General features: G+C 30.8%; 3 protein-coding genes across 3 annotated transcripts; 2 read left to right on the top strand and 1 right to left on the bottom strand.

Annotated features, from left to right (window-relative positions):
* Window positions 1-4,283: 4,283 nt before the first annotated feature.
* LOC146532665 (endocuticle structural glycoprotein ABD-4-like) lies at window positions 4,284-10,292 on the top strand. The gene is made up of 4 exons (XM_085196781.1): window positions 4,284-4,403; window positions 8,433-8,548; window positions 9,076-9,250; window positions 9,885-10,292. The coding sequence occupies exons 1-4, from the start codon at window positions 4,392-4,394 to the stop codon at window positions 9,981-9,983; spliced, it is 402 nt and encodes a 133-aa protein (XP_085052907.1). The 5' UTR covers window positions 4,284-4,391; the 3' UTR covers window positions 9,984-10,292.
* Window positions 10,293-13,201: 2,909 nt separating this feature from the next.
* Window positions 13,202-15,835, bottom strand: LOC146532666 (uncharacterized). The gene is made up of 3 exons (XM_085196771.1): window positions 14,841-15,835; window positions 14,337-14,439; window positions 13,202-13,504 (listed from the first exon to the last, which is right to left on the bottom strand). Exons 1-3 carry the CDS (start codon window positions 15,464-15,466, stop codon window positions 13,325-13,327), a joined length of 909 nt encoding a protein of 302 aa, XP_085052897.1. The 5' UTR covers window positions 15,467-15,835; the 3' UTR covers window positions 13,202-13,324.
* A 429-nt stretch (window positions 15,836-16,264) lies between these two features.
* Window positions 16,265-19,801, top strand: LOC146532667 (uncharacterized). The gene is made up of 3 exons (XM_085196768.1): window positions 16,265-16,472; window positions 18,136-18,312; window positions 18,536-19,801. The coding sequence occupies exons 1-3, from the start codon at window positions 16,321-16,323 to the stop codon at window positions 19,554-19,556; spliced, it is 1,350 nt and encodes a 449-aa protein (XP_085052894.1). The 5' UTR covers window positions 16,265-16,320; the 3' UTR covers window positions 19,557-19,801.
* Window positions 19,802-23,215: the final 3,414 nt, after the last annotated feature.

Consider the following 23,215-nt stretch of genomic DNA (forward strand, 5'->3'; position numbering starts at 1 on the left):
GCCTAAACCTAATGTTGCCACTAACCTAATGTTCCCACTCACACACCGCAGCGTTTGCTTTGTTTCAAAACCAGATCGAGAAAATATTAAATAAGTTATCTCCTCTAGTGGGAATCGAACCTACAACCTATAAACGCGTTGCAGTCATTGAGTGGTCACAAAATTATCCTAATCCTAATTGATAATTTTAAAAAGATATATGTTAATGTAAATCTTTTTAAAATTAAAAATAATGGAATCGTCATAATATTGCAATCGTTACAGTGAAAAAATCCAAGTACATATTAAAAATTATATAAATAAGCTGCCTTTAAACGTGTTCAGCTCATCGATTATTGCGTATTTGGGATATCCGTCCGTGATAGATATGAACGGCTCAATTTATTATTACGAGAACGAACTTAGGTTCTCTCCGCCTTCCTTACGTTGTGAAAGAGAAGCGTGAGGATGTGTATTGATAAAATACAGTTATTTATAACTGCTTAATGTACCAATATTACAGTCATCTAAGTACATAGTCGTGGTTATAATAATAATAGTCGGTTGAAATCTAATTAAAATATTTAAAATAATCACATAGAAGTAACGAATGAGATTAACCTGCGCAAAGGAATTCGCATAGATGTTTTAGTACAATTACCTTTTGTTACACGAAAACAATACATATAATAGGTTTATTGTTTAAATTTCGGCCTGTTAAAGTATTTAGATAAAATCTTTGCTAGTCGGCGTTAATATAATTGTAGTATAATAGTTAAACTGACTCTCGTTATTAAAAGTTATAATTATAGGCTTTACCTACAAGGAGACTTCGCTCTGTGCTTCGCTTTTTCGCCTTCGCTCGCTTTTCCGCTCGTTGTAACAATAATAATACTATCTTATGAAGAACAACTTTTTTATATTGTAGAAAGATAGGTTTCATAATAGCTATAAGTTCTACATTTAAAACATTGTTCTTCGTTTTACGTTCCCCACCTTCCGGTCGAATTTTTATTTTGTGCCAGAGAGAGAGAAAGAGCCTTGGTGCCAGAGCGAAGAAATAAAAATATTAATATAAATATTATTTCGTTTCGTCGAGTGAGAATCGAAGTCGCAACACGCACCTTGGTGCCCCAGCGCCATGACGGCCTCAAAACTTTAGTATGAAATTAAGTAAAACAAATTACAATTCTCGTTATTGCAATTACATTTACAAAATATAAATACTCGTGAGATTATATTAAGCAGCAAGGATAACGATTAGCTTCCAAGTTCTATCTAAGTGTCCCTAGTTGTACAATAATAATGATTCCAATAATAATGATACATAGCTCTTCTTTATAGAGGGCAGTCGTCGAACAGGGGTGTGTGAGGTACATGCAACATGTTATGGGTTCAATTCTCACTCGACAAAATGAAGAAAAAAAACCTATTGAAAAAAAAAGAAATATTTAATATTTTCATTTCTTTGATCTGGTGTCGAATTAAAGAGTGACTTTGAGTTTCGTCACTGAACACCCAATGCCTCCAAAATTCAGCGGAAAATAGTGAGCGGAGTGTCTTAACACGAGGTTCCCTCTGCCTGAGTGTGAAGCTGAATAATATATTTCTAAGTAGAAAAATACTTTTACAACTTTACTAAAAATATAATACATTTTATTTTATTTTTTTTACTTCTTATAGGTTTCTAAAGATCAGGAGGTAGGTAATTCAATGAAATATGACTTTATTATAAAGATTCTTTAACCACCATTACATAAGAAACACCACAACTAGGCCATGGATATCTTGATGACGCTTAAAAGAATATACACGTAATATTATATGTAAATCCAAATTGAATTATTATACACACATTATTATAATTCAAATATTTAAAGGATGCAGACGTCCATTTGTGTATTTTATATTAAAAAGCACTCAACTTAAAAACAAAATGTATAAATAAATTTATGTAAGCACATCAAATAACAATGTTTAAGTCCATAAACTCTATTGTGTATTTATTTATTAGTGTTTCAAAACTTTTGACTCATAAACAACACTTCGATGCATTAACAACTATTTGTTTATTTTTTTTATTATCTTTTGTACATTACAAAGAAATAAAAAATTATGCTGTTTCTATAAATAATTCTGTCATTTCTTTAAGATTTGAGGCACCGCGTACTGTTGTTAGTGGTTGTACTGTGGATCCACTTGTACTTACGACTAGTATTTTTGAAATACTATTACAAATATTTATAGGACAAATTAAAACTCTGGGCAAGGTAAAGATAAAAGTAATAGAGTAGACAGCTATTGAAAGTATTCTGCTACATTTTTTATTAACACTTTTTTTTTTCACGCTGGGAAATGCTTTTACGCAGACCATCCGTACAAGGATGGTACTGTGGGACTCATCGCAAAGAATACCGATACTACCCACTAAAACCCAGCGAAACCGCTCCACCAATATATTTTTTATTAACACTGCAGCAACAAAGATTACCCGTATGCAGTATAAAATTGCCTTGCGGCGAAAGATATTCATTCTGCGTTTGGATTCATCGGAAATGAACCTCTAACTACTCACTAAAACTTCTCCAAAACTACCCAGCTAGTTAGCAGCCCGTATGTTGATATGAGACTTTAGTGTAAGGTTCGCCTACTGCGCGCCTATTTTGCCTTATGAACGTTTTCAGGGTGCCCAAAGATTTTTCGTACAACACCCGTAGCATTGATGACTCCCTCAGTCCCTCTTCAAAGGTGAGGAGAAGCAGGCATCACGTTTTCCAATTTTATGGTCTCCAAATATGATGAAACTAAGTGCAGAAATGATAACATGCATCTGACTGAATAACATGCATTCGACGACACAGTAACTTTCTGTAAGCGCGATTGTTGTGGGTACGGTTATTTTAAAACTCGATTCTCTTTGCCTAGTGTGCTATAAAACAAAAAAATATAAAGCAAGCTTTGCTATATTTTAGGTATATGAAAAACACATTATTATAAGTATTAAATGTATTTATTATTTCACTTGTAAACACATATATTTTTATCGTATTAAACGTTGTGAGATCCATTTTGTGTTTTCACTATAGATACTTACTATAATGGTGGGTTACAGAAGAAATATAATATAGAATCTTCTTCTAAATATCAATGGAAAATTAATAAGACAATAACACTAAAATCTGCTGTTGAATGTAGAGAATGCTTGAGAATTTAAAAAAAAACATTTTCAAATAATAAGTATTTTCTTGCAGAGAATGTCTAAAATTGATTTGTAAATTTATCAAAGAATTACGTTAAAGTTAGAAAATACAAAAATTATTCGAACAGCATGCAGAGGCGTCTTCATTGCGGACAGTAATGGACTTGACATAAACGCGTGTACTACTTTTGGTGTACCTACATAGCTTTACGAGCATTTTGATAGTTATTAATAAATTATCTCATGTTTTTTAAGAATTGTTGTTTTTTTGTTGTTATTTACAAAATATATTTTATTAATTCTATTATATTTTTAAATTTTCACTATTATATTTAATATATCATTATATTATGATCAATATTCTTATAATATATAGAATTATGTATCGTGGAATAGATAGATGGTTATTAAGGAAAATATTACAAAAAGGGCTATCTTTTTAATTTTCAAACTGAAATTGGGTTTCATCAAATTTTAAAACGCCATTCTCTTCTCATGAGTAAATATTATTCTGATTTGTCAAGTAAAATTTACGCAATAACTTTAAAGACGATACACTAGGTATAGTGTTTCGTATTACACACTGTCTGTTGCATGAAGATTTAATTTATAAAAATTCGTATAAAAATGGCATTGTATATAAACTTAAATATAGACTTATCTTCGACGACACGAAACTTTTTCACTTCACAATTCTTCTGTTGCTAAGTGACTAGGAGATAACGATAGGTAAAACTGTTGCTGCTAAAAATTTTGGTTCTTTCATAAGTCTTGTCCTAAGTCACTTTTGATAAATTAAGTTAGTTTTGAGCACTAAAGGAGATTTTTTCGAAATTCCCATCGCCATCACGAAGGTGTGAGTTACAGCTCTTTTCTTTAGAACAAATATAGACGTAATTAATTAGTAATATTTATTGTAATGAGATTAATCTGCATTATTCTCTCTTGATTTGATTTAATTTAATTTGTTAAAAAAAGAATTAACTGGTTTAGTATTAAGACTAGAATGGTCAATTCTATAAAATTTGATATTTTTTGAGTACGGCCCTGTGTTTTTGCAGTCAATGTAAACTCCCCCTGCTTGTATGCAATGGCTAGACAAACCTGCGTCTCTATAAAAGGGACAGATATTAGAGGCTAAGTACAATCCGGCGCATACGCCGCAATCATCACATAGGATATCTTGCACATCCTTAGTACTTCATTTGGAAACATGATGAAAATGGTAAGTAGCTTTTATATTTTTTTATTACCTAAAACCTTAATAATTAAGAAAAGTTTGCATTTTTAGGTTGTTTAAGGAAGATAATGAAAATATATTACAATTTTTTTAAAAAAATAATAACTTTAATGAAAAGTGTAAAAAAAATTCACACGATTTTTAAAATAATACAAAAAAGTATAATATTAAATAATATAAATTAAATAATATTATTAAATAATATTAAATAATATTATACTTTTTTATATTCGAGCTAATAGTTATTTGTGTATCAAGTTATGCCAATAACAATTAACAATGAATGAACTTTAATGGTTCACATAAAACTGCGTAAAATGAGAAAGAAAAACATATGTGCCTTAACCTAACACAAAAAAATTATAAAATTATATTATCATTGTCCTTGCGATCTGCTCTTGTAATATTATTTTATTTTTATATCCTTGAGCGTTGAGAGTGCATTATAGTACAGAACTTTTTCAAGAATTTCGCAATTTAGAATATTTAAAAATTAAAAATGAAAAAAAAATATAAAATAAACTGACATATTTTTATTGCACATTTACATGTGGCAAATGCAACAAGGCGAGAGGTTTGTCGCAACTTATGCAACAACCATTGCATTTATTACATCCCAGCTAACCTTTGCTAATCGCATTGTCTATTTTAATCTAAGTGGCAAAGTACCGCAGAAATTTATTTTGGAAAAGCAAAATTAAATTTGAGATTTTTGGCAACTGTAGAAAAAAATATCTAACTTTCAGGATCATAAGTTTGATATTTGACGTGTAGGAATTATTTTCATAATTACAAATCACTCACCTTTTGTGAGAAATCGGCGAATTTAAAACCGTACATGTATATTAAGTAGCATCTCCCATTTATATACTACGTATGATATCCCCCAAATGGCCAAGGAACTCTAACGTGGCCATGATTAATGCGTTCAATAAAGTTTTCAATGACGCATCATCATCATTTGGTGGGATGCTAATGATAACACTTTGGATTTCTTCCTTTGATTGACATATTGTTTATGGTCTGTTCACGTACTTATTTTGATTCCACGAATCTTCATAAAAAAATCACAACGCCCATGATCGTAGGATCTAGCAGGCTATTTCTGGTAGCCTTGGAAACTGATTTTTTTCATCATTTCGATGACGAAACCTGGTTGTCGATGAAATTATTTTCAGGAGAAACCATTTAGAAAGCTTATTTCGCCGTTCTTGTCGCTTGAATATTATGTTGTGTATGACATAAATCATCATGACAAATTAACGTCTAATAATATAATCATCAATCAACAGCGATAATTAATATATATAAATGTATATGTGCATATACTTCACATAACCATTATGTATATCATACTTATATTTTCATTCATTCATGCTTTACACAAAAACAATCTGCTTTAGGTCAAAGTTTTGAATATTGTTTAGCGAAATAATAAAACAAGTAACAATAGCTAAATTTGAACAGCGCACGTTATTGGTTTTTCAACACAAAACTTTACCTACTTAACTTAATAGAATAGAATAAGTACTTACCACATTAAATTAGCTAAAATTTTTAAGCCAATAAGAAGTGATATTAAAGAAATAGAATTTTAAAATATATTGAAAAAAAAAAGCATTTTACAGAGTTGCATATATCTAAAATAACGTTCCATTTCGTTGCCGAAAATTTGAGAGTCCGTCTCTGTCGCGTGTGAGCGCTTAATTAGTCGCATTCCTTTTGTTTTATCACGTAGGACATTGTGTTTTCGAGGTAACACTTAAATTCTGTGTCATATTCCCACAACTCAACACTCTTACAAAACGTTCGCCATTATGCAGACATCTGCATAAATACAGTACCTGTATAAATTCATTATTGCCTTATTAAAAACATCTAGTGATTTAATGACATGGTAATAAATCTCAGCAATGAACGCAAATAGGTAAAGATTGTATTAAAATGTTATTTTAATATTCTTGGTAATTAATAATCATAGTAAAACACGCCAGAGTTCTTTCGAGTCATCTCCTCGTATTCCTTATTTGGAACGTACATTTTTTTATTTATAGTTAAAGATTAATATTCTTTTGATTTTTGTCGTATAGGTCTCCTTATAGGGGAAACAGAGAGCTTGATGTTCACTTACTGAAGGTTCTTCCTTCCTCAAAGAGTTGTTTGTTTCCGCGACTTTATAACACTGTGTTTTATTTCTAAAATTGTAAGGTCTATTTTATTGTATATTTAATTACATTTATTCTAATATACGTAGCATCACTATATCCCCATTCATGAGATTCATCTTCGAAGCCTGAGACAAATCATAATTTAAAAAGTTAAATTTTTAAAAAATCTTCAGGTACATCTATTTAAACGACGAATAATATTTTAAATCCACGTTATATCCAGCATATAGCAGGGAAGATAAGGGGAACCTATTATTACAAAATTGTATTCGTATATTTCAGCAAAAATTATGTAACCATAAATAAACATAGCTCTAGAACCATTTTAGTTTATATAGTAATTAATGAATGGAATAATTAAATTATGGAAATATGTGAACCAATCAAAATATGATAGAATTATTTTGTAAAATTAAGTAAAATTTCTTAGTACTTAACCTAAGTACTTGCCCCGAACGACTCTATATTTTGATTAAAATATACATTCGACATTAAGAATGATAATATCTAATGTAAAATTACATTACTAAAATTATATATTATGTAGAATTACTTACTTAATTTTTCTTATTATTTGTATCATTAAACTATTTCTTATTTAATATTTTCTAATTATAATGGTTGCATAGTCGGTCTGTCTCTGTATTCTAGAGTGTTTAAACAATGTGTTATTCACTTAACCCAGTCATATCACCAATATAGTACTTACTTTTCTAGTAAAATACGAAGTGCACTTAGCTTTCGAAAGATTTTAAACTACGCAACAGATTTAGATGCAGTTTTCACATAAATATAAAGTGATTCAAGAGAACAGTTTATATGTATAAAGTATAATAATTAATTATATATATTATAACAGAAAAAATATCAAGAATATCGAATCGTCTTAAAAGAAATTAATACTTCACATTATAAGAATAAAAACAATTGCATTGCAATAGAAACAATGATTTATGATCACTTTTTATAAAAGTAATACGTATTAAAGTAAAATGCGTATTAGCTTAAAGCCTAGCGTACTTTAAAGTAAAATTTAAATAAAAAAAATGCTTGTTATCTTAGTTACTTAAACAATGTATGTGATAGAGACAATTTGAAATACACAAAAAATACATATGGTTCGCGTTTTATCGCATCATTGATATTTCTTCGCCTTAAAGTAGATATTAGCAAAGTACCAAATCTGTGTTTGTAGCTTCAAACCTAATTAATGCGTTATTTTAAATATGAACATTTATTTCTTTATTTATGGTTTAAGAAAATTTAAGCTGAAACATATATTATATTTTTTTTATATTCGATGTTTTGAAAACTATATAATATAACAGCTGGACTTGAAAATCAAATAACATAAAATGTGCTACTTTATACTTATTAATAAATATTGAAAATTCTTAAAGTTTACTACTTATTTAAAGGGTACAAAACTTACAGGGTATTTTTTTCTAACTTGCTCCAAGTTTATGCGTGTATAAGGGCTAGGGTAGTACGCCTTAAGATGGCACTGGACTTTGTCTTTGTCCGATTACAATATTATATTTTCTTACATACAATTATTGTTAATAAGTGCGACTTTGCTATAACAATGTTATAGGAGTGCAAAAAATAATCGATTTATTATAAACGCTGGTTATAGGTTCAGTCCCCACTTGAAATAATGATATAAATAATTTAATTAATAACTATTACAAAGCGCGATGTTGAGTACCGCTTTAAGACCCAATGCTTCTAAGATGAGCGAAAAGTAGGAAACGAAGTTTCTTAACACTAAACTCTTACTGTCCACCCTGCTCGCCGGAAAAATAGATCCAATCCTTCAATTTCTAAATATTTTTACTTTTTACAGAGATTACTTTTATTTCTTGCTGTGCTAGTCATCGCAGCAGCAGCGCCACAAGAAAAAGTCATAGCTATTCTTAAGCAAGAGTTTGACCAACAAGCTGATGGATCTTATGTATACAGGTAGGTCCTCCTCTTACTCCTCCTCATCCTCCTGTCCATTTTTTTCAGCTTCTCGCTGTATCATGCATATAGAAGGGTAGACAGGTTAAGACCATTAATACACTTCCATTCCCCACATCCCGGCAAATTCTGATAGGCGAATCTCAACATGCGCTTTGCGTCGTTACCAGAATCAACTGATAATCGAACCCACAATTGAATTGAATGAAGCTTGAATGGGGGGAATTATAGGAAACGGTAATATGAAGGGCGTACTATATGGAGTAAAAATATATGGAAATGACGTCCTCTACCATCTGCATCAGTTTGTCTATTTGTCTTTTAATCGTCCTGTTTATTAAAATATTGACACATTAATTATTTTTATGTTTACTTATGTATTTAGCCAAATTAGCTATATAGTCATCATACAAGGTGGTTAAACTTGAATAGCTTATTGTTAAATATTTCTTCAGTTAAAAAAAGCAACGTTAAAAATATCTTATTTATCCTGTTGATTGTGTACTTTTTATTTTTGACATTTCTAGCTATGAAACTGAAAATGGCATTAAGGCGGATGAAACAGGCAGTCTAAAGAAGGCATCAAGTCCTGACAGCAATGATGTAATAGTCGCACAAGGCGCGTTTAGTTACACGGCCCCAGATGGCACTGTTATCAACTTAAGTTACACCGCTGATGACGAGAATGGTTTCAGACCTGAGGTGAATAAAAAATAATTTTATACAGTTTTTTTATATAAAAAATAGAATTTGTATTATAATTTGTATATACTTGTAATTTGTATATACTTGTAATATGTATAGAAAACCAAATTCCTCGATAATTAACATACCATACATACGTTAGAATACATATTTTTCATACAACAATAATAGTAAAGTAAAGCCACGTGACGCGACGGTTCTAGGTTGAGTCGAGGGATGATGATGGATGATTTTTTCATTTTACTCGCTCTCATAATAACAAAGCATGGCGTTAAGTTCCGCCATTCGAAGTTTGGCGGTTTTTCCCCGCTATCCTGGTATATACGGCGTACAAAATGAAACTAAAAAAAATATATATTAGAAAAAAAGGCTCAAAATTAGCAATAGCAATATATCTTTTACATACATAAGTTATATTAAAATTGATTGCAGTGTGAGTGCCGATATATGATGTACCTTATTCGAATATGATGTCAAGGTAGGATGTTACGACCTTAAAAATAACATGCAGGCGCAGGCGAAAGTTCATAATGTTTTATCCTACTTTTAAAAATATATATACTGTTAAAAATATTAAACTTTTACAATTTCCTAGTGTAATTATAAAAATAAGTAATTATTATTTTTTCAGGGTGCTCATTTGCCAACTCCTCCGCCTATACCTCCAGCAATTCAGAAGGCGTTGGACTACATCGCATCTCTGCCTCCTCCACCACCGTCTAGAAACTGAAGAGACACTAGCACCGACCTCTCAATGACCTCATGCAGACCAATATTTTTTGTCAAAGGCTTACGCTTGTACCACTTTGGACATTTGCTACCAAATATATTTTAGGAACATGTATATAAATTATAAAATGCATATAACAAAATGGTACTTGATTTTCTTATACTCAAAGCAAAGAGAAAAAAATATACAAAAATAATGCTCAATACATGAACTGTGATAGTTAAGATTCGTACGAAAATAAAATGTTTATTGTATTTAGTTTTTTAAATAAACGCAATTCCAGTGCCAAAGATGCATTGCAGATGAAAATGGTCTGTTTTATTGTAATTTATTTGATTTTTATTACAATGTGTTGAATAAATTTAAGCATATGATGTAAACATTTTATTAGCATTCATGTTGACAACACTTATGTCGTAAAGGTGTTAATTGTTGAGGTCATTTCCGACAAATCTTATAATTTAACTCAAAAACAATGCCTAGTATGACACAAGTATTAAAGATAGATTTGTGACCGATGAAAATCAATAAAACTTGACTTGTCCAGGATATTAAATTAATTACCAGCAAAGTGACGATAGCTTCTTGTTTGACCTCGACACACTCGACACACTAGGTAACACTTTACCTATAAACAAGTGTCTAAGTTTACATATCATATAATGCAAATTTATACACTACTTAATAGCTATGTTTACAAATTGACGAGCCGAATTTGAACTTAGTGCATAAATATTTAAATTTACCTTTTTAATAAGTGTATTTAATAATAAAATGTGAAATATAAAAAAACAATAACGCACATTATATTTACAAATAACGACGTAACAAGAACACAATTATATTCACCTTCGGTAATAATTATGTAATTATTAAATATAAGGAAAGTGTATGCATGTATATTGTTCCAAGAATCTCCAACGCAAATGTAAGTGGAAAGCAAAAACGACCTTAAGAAACGAGCTTCAATTTAAGCTTCGTGCACACTTGCAGCAGAAACGCACGTTTTATTCATTTGTCGAAAAAGCGGTGAAATTACAGGTTTCAGTACTAGATCTTATGTCTAAACTCTGTGAGATTTGGTCTATTCAATTTGATTGTTTAAGGTGAATTACAAAATATAGATGACATCATATGCGTGTTTGTCACACACTTCATGATTTTATTCATATTTATTCTCATTATTCCTCCCATATTTAAGGTTTCGTACCTCAAACGGTAGAAACGGAATCCTTGTTGTCCGTCTGTCCATCTCGCTGTTGCACGGAGGTTTCAGGGCTCAAATGAATATCAAATGTTTAGGTGTATCTTACAGTTCAAAAAAATCAACCAATTTACGTCAAAGCAATCAAAACATACGATTCATCGTGTTTGCTGCATTTTGTAAATCACGACCTGTAGGGTACTTCAAGTGGACCTACAGTTATGAAATTTTGCAGAAAGAGAACTTACGATATAAGCCTAAATAGCATACCTAATAAATTGTACCCTTCCATCTAAAAGTATATTTTTTCGTTAGTTAAACTGTCACGTAAATTCTGTTATCGAATAAAACGCCCGACTAATCTATTCGTATGAGAAGATTCTCGCATTGTAAGTATGCGTGAGTAACCTGTTTGTTAAAGTGAGCGCTGACACAAGGTCATTGATGAGAACACTAAACGGATATCAAGTTGTAGACGAACGAGACATTTTTATTTTATTTTAATTATTTTGACATATAAAACTTATCGAGTAATAAAGACAAGTATTTACTTAAGTAAAAATTAATAAACAATAATAATGGTTTTCTAAAAAAATACCTTGGTCGTGCCGTAGGCTTACGAGAAATTAACTATAATCATAAATTTGTAATATGTTTATGTGAAATACCTATAAATTATAATTATAATACCAAATTTCATAACTGTGGACCTACAGTGAAGTACCCTATAGGTTTTAATCACCCGGCGAATTTTATACAAAATGCATCGAAATTATGCATTTTATAGCTTTTGATTGTATTGACTTCGAAGCTTGATTTTTTCTGTGCATAGAGCACAGCACACAGCATCGTAGACCTGATTGTTTGATTTTAATTCAGCTTGTTTTCTCCACGCAATCTCGAGATAAATTGTCTGACGGACACCAATGTGAGCGAGTTCTATTCCTATAAAGGTTCCATTTTTTCTTTTAAGGTAGGTAAATCTAAAAAAATATAGCTCCATTATATCAAAGTTCATTAATTTCCGTCCAGTAGTTTTTGCGTAGTTCGCAAACAAACTAACATACAGACAAAAAAATTGCAGAGTGGTTTTTTATTTATCTAGTTTTATAGATATTCCAATGGATCTAAATAATATATTTTAAATTTTTGATATACAGAATTAATTTTCATCCTTTTTTAATGTAGTTTATGTAGGTAATATTATTCAATAATTAAGACTAAGAAATGTTCATCGTATAGTAATTGATTATATTAATTAAAAAGGATGTTGTCGAAAAGTATCTACAATTCCAACGATGTCAAAAAAACTGAGTAATCAAGATACCTAGTTTTTATCGGTTTAGGCAAAAAAAATAATTATATATTTTTATCATTATTTACACGTTTTTAATGATTTTACATTTAGTTACTACTCCTATTTAAGTACAAATGTTGGCGATATGTAAAAGTCGCTGTCAAAGATCGAAAATATTTTAGTAATATTAACCTAATAAGGCAAAAGCGCGCAGTTGAGTTCCACTACTCAACACGCAATGCCTCGAAAATTCGACGGAATGTAGGGAACGGAGTGTCTTAACACTAAGTTCCCTCTGCCTATCCTAGTATATGCGGGATACAGCATGAAGCTGAAAGAAAAATATGCACACGTATATTTCATTCATACTTAATTTGTCTGATTTACCTATAGGTTTTTTAATTGAAGCTTATTTGAACACTAACATATTAAATAAGCAAACAAGTATTTTTGACACCTTAACTGTGAAAAAGCGCAGTGTTGATCAAATTTACATACTCGTGTACATACGAACTTAATTAATTTGCCTCTAGATGATAAAAATCCATCAAAATATTATATGTTACTGAATATAGTTTGTTATTATTAATATACTTCTGAAATTAATTAATCTTTAATTACTTTTAGAATTTATTAATAAATGATTTCACTTTTTTCTCTTCCAAAAGATATACCTATTATAACAATTATACACAATTTTTTATCGTATATTTTTTATTATAAAATATTTATTCAACAATCATTTAATCTCAGCATAACAATATTATATAGATTTATTATAAAAGAAAACAAAAAACAAAGTCTTATAAATTATATTACAACTGTAATTAAAAAAAAATCTTAGTAATAGTAGTTCGTAGCTTCGGTTATACTTTCAGGGGTTGATTTTGTAGCCAAGTGTTTTAGTGCTCGTGCGATTGCAGGAGGAATAGGAGGTGGAGTGGGCAGATGAGCACCATATGGTCTGTACCCGTTCTCGTCAGCAGTATATGATAAACTAAAATCGTTACCTTCGTTATCCTGAAAAATACATAGTGTTTATTTTTAATTATTTATTATTTGTACTTATTATTAGTAGGAAAATTAATTAAATGCCTAGTGCTTTACGAAACGCTACAAATATGGAATTGAACTGACTTCTGTAAATGGGTCCAAATCCTTAATATATTAATATTATAAGACATTTTGTTTTTTTGTAAAAGGTCGTTACAAAGAATCAGTTATAGATAGAAGATATTTATTTGCTCATAATATATACTATAAAAATTTTCACAAGAATTTAAAATTAACATATATGTTATAAATTAAAGTATATATTTTAATATGATTAACTTAAAAATACAAATTTTAACATAAAAAACCCATTAACGATGAGGATATTATGATTACCAACTTGTATGATTAACAAAATTTGAACATCATAATATATTTTTGTTTTGTTTTGTAAAACTAAACAAATTATTATTCTAGACGAGACATGTAAATATTACCTGGATTAAATTTTATAGTTCAAGGGCATACGTGACTACTTTTAACCTTTAAGGCCAAACATCTCATAGATATTTATAGCATTCCATAATTCAATTAGCATTGTTATTTATTATATTCATTGTTATGTAAATATCTGAAATATTTTTTAAACGAAACTAGTATCTGACAATTTGAAACATGAAATTTAATTGCAGTCTCGGTTCTTTAATGTAATTAATAAATTAATGCTTTAATTTCTAAATAAAAATAAACTTAAACTCTCTGCTCTCTGTTTGATTGTTGTGATGATTGCGTACAGTCAGACATATTCAGCCCACGCTGCGTTATTATGATATTAAAGTACGGAATACCGTATAATTACCTTGTAATGTACTTCTCCTGCGACCGCTTCCCCAGCTCTGTCATCGTTGAAAGATTTCAGTTCGCCTACACTGGAAACTTTAGTACCGTCAGCTCCTTCGAAACTGTAAAATTAAATATGATATGAAATACTGTCTAAAATAAATGTATAATACCCTACAAAAATAAATATGATTTTTTTATCAGCTTCACGCTGCAGCGTGAAGCTGTGCTGTGCTGTGCGCGGGATGCATCCCGCGCACAGCAGGATAGGTTAACCCACTTTTTGCCGAATTCTGGAGATATTGCGTGTTGAGTAGCGGAACTCAACGCCAAGCGTTTCCTCTACACCAGAGCGAAGTAATGAAAATGTAAATTTAAATAAATATTTCATTTCCTCGAGTGGGGATCGAACTCACGATCAATCGATTTTACAGCCACACCTTGTGCCCCTGCGCCACGACTGGCCTCGAAATATAAAATAAAAGGATAAACACAAGTAAAGAATTAAATGCAATTAATATACCTGTAATGAAAATTGCCATTGTGTGCAAATACGTAATTTGTTTCTTCTAGTATCTTTACTACAGGAACACGAGTATTTTCCCATGTTTTTTTAGTAACAGGATTAAATTGAACAGGCCGTTTTGTGAAAGTTTTTGGAACGATTGTTCTGGGACTTGGAGATGTGCTCACTAGTTCTATAGCAACGCTGGATCTTTTTTCATCTAAATAAGGAAGTGTCTGTTTCTCTACATCATTTGCTGCATTTGAAGGATTTTGGTTTCTCCTTAGCTTGCGTCTTTTAACATTGCTGTTTGCACTGTTTACCTGAGACTTATTGCCAGGCCGTAACTTTGCAGATTCTACATTAGGTTTCGAAGACCATGAATCCAAAACAGAATCTGAATTAGTTATTGTTTTAGCTACTCCAAGTTGTTCATTCTTAATACTTTCATTAATTTCTACATTTCGACTTTTCCTAATTTCGAACACATTTGCATCTGGAAAGTCATATGGCTCGAATGACGGCGGGTGATTGTGTCTATAACTCTCAGAAGGTAATATTTTATGACTGAAGTTATCTTCTAAAACACTACTAGTCACGAGATTTACAAAAACTAAATACAGCAGAGTACTTACAGTTGCCATTTTTAATAATTACTTGTATATTTATTACACTACAACGTATCAGTAACACGTTTCAAATCGTAATGAAGATGTGTCAGCATACAATTATAGCTACTTCTACTCTAAAATATTTATGTAGACAGTCAAACCACTAGTCAAACAAGTATAAAAACATTAAAATATATATAAACTCTGTTATAGCTGTGAATATATATATTTTGGTATAATATTAAGCTATCGATAAATGCATACATTTTTTTTAATTCAACTTTTTTATAAACAATCTATGACTTTATGGTTAAGGTTCATATGTCAAATAATGACCCCAAGCGACATAGTTGCACACGTAACCCAGTTTATTAATTAAAAAACCAATAGAACTATGCAAGATATATGTATAAAATGAACATCAAATCTTTTATAATATCATTAATATTTTGATGAACACAAATTTTACTGATCTCAAAAAATATCTCAAATTTCCAAATATATTCAAAATACAAAAATAAACATAACATTATATTTTGGCATAATATTTTTATATAGCCTTCGCATAGAGTGTTTTCTTTTAATGCCTCACTGAAAACCAAAGAACATTACGTACATTTTGTTTCAGGCCTTGCTTGAAGTATTTATCAGTTTAATCGCGTTCGATCGTCACCCTTCATGTCACATTATTGACACCTCGTCGATTGTGCAATTTTCCAAAGAACACCTCAGTCAACCGCTAAGGTTGAAGTATTTAGCATACGCTAAGGCTCCACCGGAAGGCGGGGGGAGGATAGTGTAAATAGATGAGACTTACATATAGGTGCTCGTAAAGTCTGGAGTATCATTCATTAGTGATTTTTGGAAGTACTAAGAATTAAATTAAAATGTATTACAAGAACATCATTTTGTGCCTTTGGCTCGTATCTTACGTTACCGCGGCGCCAGCTGAGCTACCTCCTGAAAAGCAGCAACCAACGGTGATACCAATAGTTTCTCAATCTGAAGAATTTGAGCCCAATGGGACATACAAATTCAGGTAATCTTTTTTTTTAATTCAAAAGTAAATTAATATAATGCTAATATTTAAAACAAAAACACATGTCAATTAAAACATCTTTTTGCCTTCCAACATAACAAAAAATAATTATTAAATTTACTTCTGGAGATGTAGATTGAAGAATTTTATGGCTAGCTAGTATTAACATGGTCAATTATAATAATAAATGTATAACAAGAAATGTAACATTTTTTCAAGTCTAATCCAGTTTGCAGTAAGTATATTGAATTTATCTTTGCTATGTTAGTTAATTATTTTATTTTAAATATATATTGTAATAATGTGTAATGCGCCTACAGATTTTCTTTCAATATCTTTCTGCATTGTTTTATGATATAATAGAAAAAATAATTTACATTAAGCTTCAATTAAATGCCTGAATTCGATAAAAGGCTAATTTACTAACTACAAATTTTAAAAAAACAATAAGGTAAATTACTTTTGACAAAACATATAAAAATTTTAACGTAGCGGTATTTGAACATGCTACCTTCGAATATTGATATGTTTCCTGAAAAGTATTTTTCTTTCCTAAATATGAATTAACATTTTAAAAATGTGAAAAATAATATGTAGGTCTTCTATCACAACTCGAGTCTAGACTATCTGCTACTATTTAGCACAAGGTGGAGACTATTTTTAAAAGGTATAGGGAGGCAGGATCGCATTAAAAACTGTTTTAATGCTAAATATTTTAGAAAACTTATATAAATTTGGATGAAGCGGGATTTGAACCCGTGCCTCTTGGAACACGTTACGTTTATATACGTTTTCTAAAGAGTATTTTTCTTTCCTAAATGTGGAATGATACTTCAAAAATTGTTAAAAATGTTTTAATGTTAGTTAAACTTCGACATCAAGCAAAATTTTGAAGCATTCAATTTTAAGCAAACATACATATTATATTGAAAATGATGGCTTGTAACAAAATTTTAACGTTCTCAAACTCTGTAACCCTATAAAAATTAGGTACAATATTGAGGCAGCTTCATGTTACACATTTTTTTTCACATAGAACAAAAAACCCCAAATTTCTGTACCTTTATTTAGAAAATATTTTAATGGGAAAATAGCTAACGTTGCTCTAGCTGAGTTACGGTGTATATTTAATTTTCGTATTATATCATTTAAAGATATTTACAAGCCTATATAATATGCACAGGTATAAAGAAAATTAATTAGATATTATTTAACGCCCCATTAACTTTATAGTACGCATTTTTATAGCAATTATAAGTACCGACCATGATTTTTATAGTAATTATTATTGTATTATTATTACATATTCTTATTTTTTCATTTACGCATTTTCCGTTTTTCCGGCAGTAGATATTAAATTAGAGGAATCTAACAAGATTGGAGAAGCTCAAATCATCAAAAAAGTATAATCTTTCCCTTGAGTAGAGATTGAAACCATCGCTCCTTCCCTCTGGCGAAGAAATAATTAATGAATGAGAGCGAAGAAATAAATATATTAATTTAAACAAATATTTCATTTCGTTGAGTGGGTATCGAACCCTTGTAGGTAGCGTTTTAAGTCACACACTTGAAAAAAGGGATAGGGAAAAAAGTATCTGTAGTTATCATTTTTAATATAAGAAAAGTTCACTGCAGTAAATTAATATAAACAAAAATATTTTAGTTACGAGACTGGTAATGGAATCAAACGAGAAGAAATAGCATACGAAAAAGTTCTTCCTAAGAGCCGTGCAGCAAGCAGCAATGAAGCCAGCGAAAATGAAGATTACAGTGACGAGATTCATGTTCAACAGGGATCTTACTCTTATACGGCTCCAGACGGCACTATTATTTCTTTAAGGTAAAATCAATACATATATCGCCCCGAATGGAATTTAGTTCGCATTTCACATACAGTCAATTAAGCTCTACAGTCTCGTAATCGAGTAATAGCTGTAGCTTAATTTAACCCTATAAGAAAGGTAGAGAAGTGTAAATAAAACAATATATGTTATTATTTAAATTAATAAACTTTAAATATTTTTTGACATTATATATTTCAAAATCTAAATATTTTCCAATAGATATATTGCCGATGAGAATGGATTCCAGCCTATTGGTGACCATCTACCGAAATCTCCCCTTTCCATATCAGCGTCTCCAAGCTCAGGGGAAAAATCTGGACGAGCGTTGAAGTCTGATGATAGTTCAGTATCCGCTTCAGGTGTTGCTGAAAAAAAAGCTAGTAAGCCACAGGCACCTCAAATTTTAAGCAAGCCTGATGAACCCTCTGCTGACGTAGCTGCTTCTCCTGTTCAAGATGTTGCAGGCCAGGCTGATGCAATTCCAGCTGACGCAGTCCTAGCTGATTTAGCCCCAACTGATGCACCCGCAATTAATGCAGTCCCAGCTGATGCAGCTCCGGCCAATGCAGCTCCTGTTGATGCTGCTCCAGCTGATGCAGCCCCAGCTGATGCAGCTCCAGCTGATGCAGCCCCAGCTGATGCAGCTCCAGCTGATGCAGCCCCAGCTGATGCAGCCCCAGCTGATGGAGCCCCAGTTGAAGCTTCCCCAGCTGTTGCAGCCTCAGCTGATGCAGCCCCAGCAGATGCAGCGTTACCTGATGTAGCCGCAATAATACCTCCACAAAATGCAATCCAAAGCGAAGTTTCAACGCTAGCCGCTGAAGAAAAAGACAAACCTGCATCAGAAGGTGAGCCAGCTGCAGAAGATAATAATGAACAATCTATTGAAGCAGCACAACAACCAGCAGAATCTGAAGTATTGAATGCCAGTGATGCATCGCCAGCCAATGTAGATGTGAGTAGTGAAGCAGCTTCGCCAGTTCCTGTTCAGTCTACTGAATCTGAACAGGGATCACCAGCTTCAGCAGAACAGGCTTTTATTTCCACTGAACAGCCATCATCATCTGAACTTTCTGAACCGTCATCTTCTACTTCAGCTCCTGAGCAATCGAGTTCAACTGAAGCAATCGGACAATCTTCTTCTACAGAAGTTGCTTATCAACCTTCTGCAGAAGAAGCTGAACAATCCACCAAAATTCCTCAACCTGAAGAATCGATCGCTTCAACCGTATCAGATTAATCGATCTATTGCTAATTCCACTATCTTGGACAGTGTTATAATAATTTAAATATAACTTTTTAAAATATTCTATTTTCTTACGGGTGAAATGCGGTTGTTAAGCTTTATTACTTTATTAAGAAAAATGTATAATAAAAATGTGATAAGATATATAAATTATGACAAAACTTCTAAGTCCTTAGTTATTAAGGTATAAATATGAGTATTGTTTTCTTTATGTAAATAAATGAAGTCTCTAAAATTATGTTATACGTTACTTTCATTACTCTCTTTTTTTACTGTAGAACACCTATTCAAATTAGGTAAAAATATCATGACATAAATTTTGTTCAAGAACTGTAACTGAAGATTACTTATAAAGTTGAATTGCATTATGCAAATAAAAATACGCGAAAGATTATTTGTTTATTTTTCTTTGATTAATGCTAAGTGTGTTGCAAGTAAAATATATTTGTCTCTATACCTAATGAAAAGAATATTAAAAACATAGAATATTTATAATTTCTTACAATCTGCTTAAAAAAATAAGATGCTGGGTTGCCTTATTATAATATTGTATAATATTATTTCATAAAATAATTATCGTACTCACATTAGTCACCGACAAGAAACAAAGATAAATACTTTTTAATCAAACAGTTGATTTCAGCTCAGTAATTTCAGTTTCTTTTTTTCCGTGAGTTAAGTAAGAAATGGTTTAAAGAGTGCAACACTGTAAGCAGTCCAAACAAAAGTAAACACACAGGAAGCTTAACCATTTCAATAAGATTTGTGGATAATAAAATACTTGAGGCTGATGGCGTCATGGCACAACGGCCGAAGCAAATGACTGTAAACGTGATGGCTCTGGGTTCGACTGCCTTTGAAGTAATTATTTAATATTTTTATTTCCTCATTTTGGAATAGCACGTTGAGTTCCGCCACTCATCCCGCATTGCCTCGAGAATTCTATAGAAAGTAGGAAACTGAATGTTTTAACACTAAACTCCTTCTGCCTAATGTGTGGGATACATCGTGAAGTTAAAGAAAGCGTGATAACATTTAAAAAATCCTAACGTTATGATTCATAATATATATCGTACATAAACAAATAAGAACTCTGTAAGTAATTGAATTCTGGTGTAGGTGACATGATATTGCTTAGTTACCTTGAAAGGAATTACGTATTACAAAACTTTCATATTAATAACAATAAAATAATTCGTTTTATAAAATTCAGTAAACCATATTAATAATTTAATAAAGTGCTTTAATTAAGAAACAAATACAAGATGTTGTGTGAACTGAGATAATTGCTTCAAAACTTAAATATCTTTTATTCCATCTTAGGCTATACCTGACCATATATCTACACAGAGCTAGCTAGCTAGGTTACTAAAATTTGTCTAACCTCTAAATTTTTTAACGTATATCAAATACTCCTCGTCTTTATTGACATTTAAGTGTTAAATTATTAGGTCTTTGAAAACTTAAGTTTCATTTTCGTAGAATTTAAAACAATGTATTTTTTCCCAGTATTGTCTATCATATATGGCAGGCAGAAAAACTTACTGATTAACTTACTGACTCTATAGTGTATCCCATTTTCCGTTTATATTGCGTGTTGAGTAAAGGAAACCAAGGTAACAACAATGGAAAAATATTTTATAAGCAACCTTTCTTTCTAGTGGGCCCTTCAATTCGCAACCACTGCATACGTCAAAAGTAAATAATAACTAATTTATCTTTATCAATAATAAAGAGAAAGCATTAATGTTATGTGACTTCTATAGTAATATAATATAAGCATCTACATCAAATGTCAAGATCAGTTTCAGCGACCAATGCATAATCGTGGAGGATCTTATTGTCCTCACGCTATTGTATAAGTATTGATGTCCTTTAAAGATGCTGGAATAGGCATCAATTAGTATACCTACTGCTTTTCTATGTCAAATTTGTTTTTATATGTCAACAAGTGTAAAAGTGACATTTTAATTAACAACTAAATATATATGTAAAACTATGATGTCTGACTATTGTGGTTGTGGTTTCTTATTTCACCCGCAAAATTATTTTTAAGTGGGTGCTTTGGTCAACAAGTACGGCTTTAGGTTTCATTATATTCACTAAATTAGTGAATATTTACCATTTCATTGAATAAAATTGGGGAAAATAACTTTACGATATGACGACTAGACTAGACGCTTAAACGCAAATAAATCTAAGTACTTTTGTTTAATATATTCACAAAAATACATATGGGCATCCACCTGAGGTTTGGAAAGCTAATGTTAGGTTCCATCACATGTGTTAAGTACGTAATGTCAGAGAGTGGAGAGTGTTTTCTCTGCTTGTCTTACATTGAAATGTATTTAAGCTTAAAATATCATAATATAAAAAAAGATCTAGTTTCGGAAAAACATTAGTCATTTTCAATTATGTCGAAAACATTTCCTCTAACAACACCTATAAACAGGCATAATATAATGAAGGTACGTAACTTTGAGTCATTTTGATCTACATCCGCTTACAAAAGTCACGTAAAATAAAAAACTTGTAACAAAATTCATACTTAACTTATTTGGAATACGAAGTTTTATGCTACGTTACGTCTGTCTGTACGTATTTAATACTTAAGGTTCTATTGGTTGCCAAGTAATTACGAAGCTCGTATATTTAAAGTAATAAATATCAGATGTAATAAAATAAAAACAAAAATATTTACTCTTTGTTTTATAACATTTTTATATTTAACTTAAGTATACAAACAAGAATAAATATTTAAATATTTTTTTATTTCGTAATTGTTTGTATTGTCGCTGAAATCAGTCCCGGACGTGTACTTGTTTATGATGTATTTGTGATATTACGATTAGTTCGATTTGACAATTTTCTTTCGTGTTGAATATTTATTATTTATTATTATAAGGCAAGTTTTATGTTATATTATATGACGCTATGGCTAATAAGAATGGAGTAACAAACAAAATTGCAAAACCAGATCTTGAGAACGTTTGTGCCTGAAAATTAGGTTTTTGCCTAACTTTAACTACGTACATAGGTACGACGGAATTGTTCTGCTTTAAAAGTTATAAAAAATCCAACAGACAGCATATATCTTCTAGGGATTACCTAAACTAATTAAATAATGTTTTATAAATTACAAAAAATATAAGATTATTGCGAAACTATCTATTCAATTTAATATTATTCCTTTTCATCGTTAAATATGTTGCAAAAAATAATAATAATGCAAGCATGTTATTTAAATTAATACCTAAGAAGATCTCAGAAATTTAATATACAGGGACAGGGCCATCATCGCCGCACTTTCAAGACAATCTCTTAAGATTAATTATATTTATATTGTCTCCCGATCTTTTTCTAAGCTTTACGCTGTATCTAACTGATACAGGGTAGGCAGAGTGAATGTACTTAGTGTTAAGAGACTTCGATCCCTATTATTTTATTACCCAAATAGCATACTTAAACATAAACACACAATACATAAACACACAAACGCTTAATTTAAGCAGGCGAAGCCACTCGCGGGCTAGTAAAGGTTACATAATGATTATTTAAAATAATTTTAAATGATTATTAAAAGGGAAAGTTAAAAAACAGACGATTAGGAAGAAGGAAATGATCATTCAAAGCGTACCAGAGCATTTCCTAGG

Source organism: Heliconius melpomene, chromosome 13 (assembly GCF_056956725.1).
Source record: "Heliconius melpomene rosina isolate 202511_hmr_F chromosome 13, ASM5695672v1, whole genome shotgun sequence".
Lineage (NCBI taxonomy): Eukaryota > Metazoa > Arthropoda > Insecta > Lepidoptera > Nymphalidae > Heliconius > Heliconius melpomene.

What these genes read in the sequence shown, in the direction of transcription:
- LOC146532665 (XM_085196781.1), top strand. An exon ending in GATGGATCTTATGTATACAG is followed by an intron (nt 8,549 to 9,075) that starts GTAGGTCCTCCT and finishes TGACATTTCTAG; the next exon opens with CTATGAAACTGAAAATGGCA. An exon ending in AGAATGGTTTCAGACCTGAG is followed by an intron (nt 9,251 to 9,884) that starts GTGAATAAAAAA and finishes TTATTTTTTCAG; the next exon opens with GGTGCTCATTTGCCAACTCC.
- LOC146532667 (XM_085196768.1), top strand. Translation starts at nt 16,321, where the DNA reads ATGTATTACAAGAACATCATTTTGTGCCTTTGGCTCGTATCTTACGTT. An exon ending in AATGGGACATACAAATTCAG is followed by an intron (nt 16,473 to 18,135) that starts GTAATCTTTTTT and finishes AAAATATTTTAG; the next exon opens with TTACGAGACTGGTAATGGAA. An exon ending in GGCACTATTATTTCTTTAAG is followed by an intron (nt 18,313 to 18,535) that starts GTAAAATCAATA and finishes ATTTTCCAATAG; the next exon opens with ATATATTGCCGATGAGAATG.
- LOC146532666 (XM_085196771.1), bottom strand. Translation starts at nt 15,466, where the DNA reads ATGGCAACTGTAAGTACTCTGCTGTATTTAGTTTTTGTAAATCTCGTG. An exon ending in AATGGCAATTTTCATTACAG is followed by an intron (nt 14,440 to 14,840) that starts GTATATTAATTG and finishes TTAATTTTACAG; the next exon opens with TTTCGAAGGAGCTGACGGTA. An exon ending in CAGGAGAAGTACATTACAAG is followed by an intron (nt 13,505 to 14,336) that starts GTAATTATACGG and finishes TGTATTTTTCAG; the next exon opens with GATAACGAAGGTAACGATTT.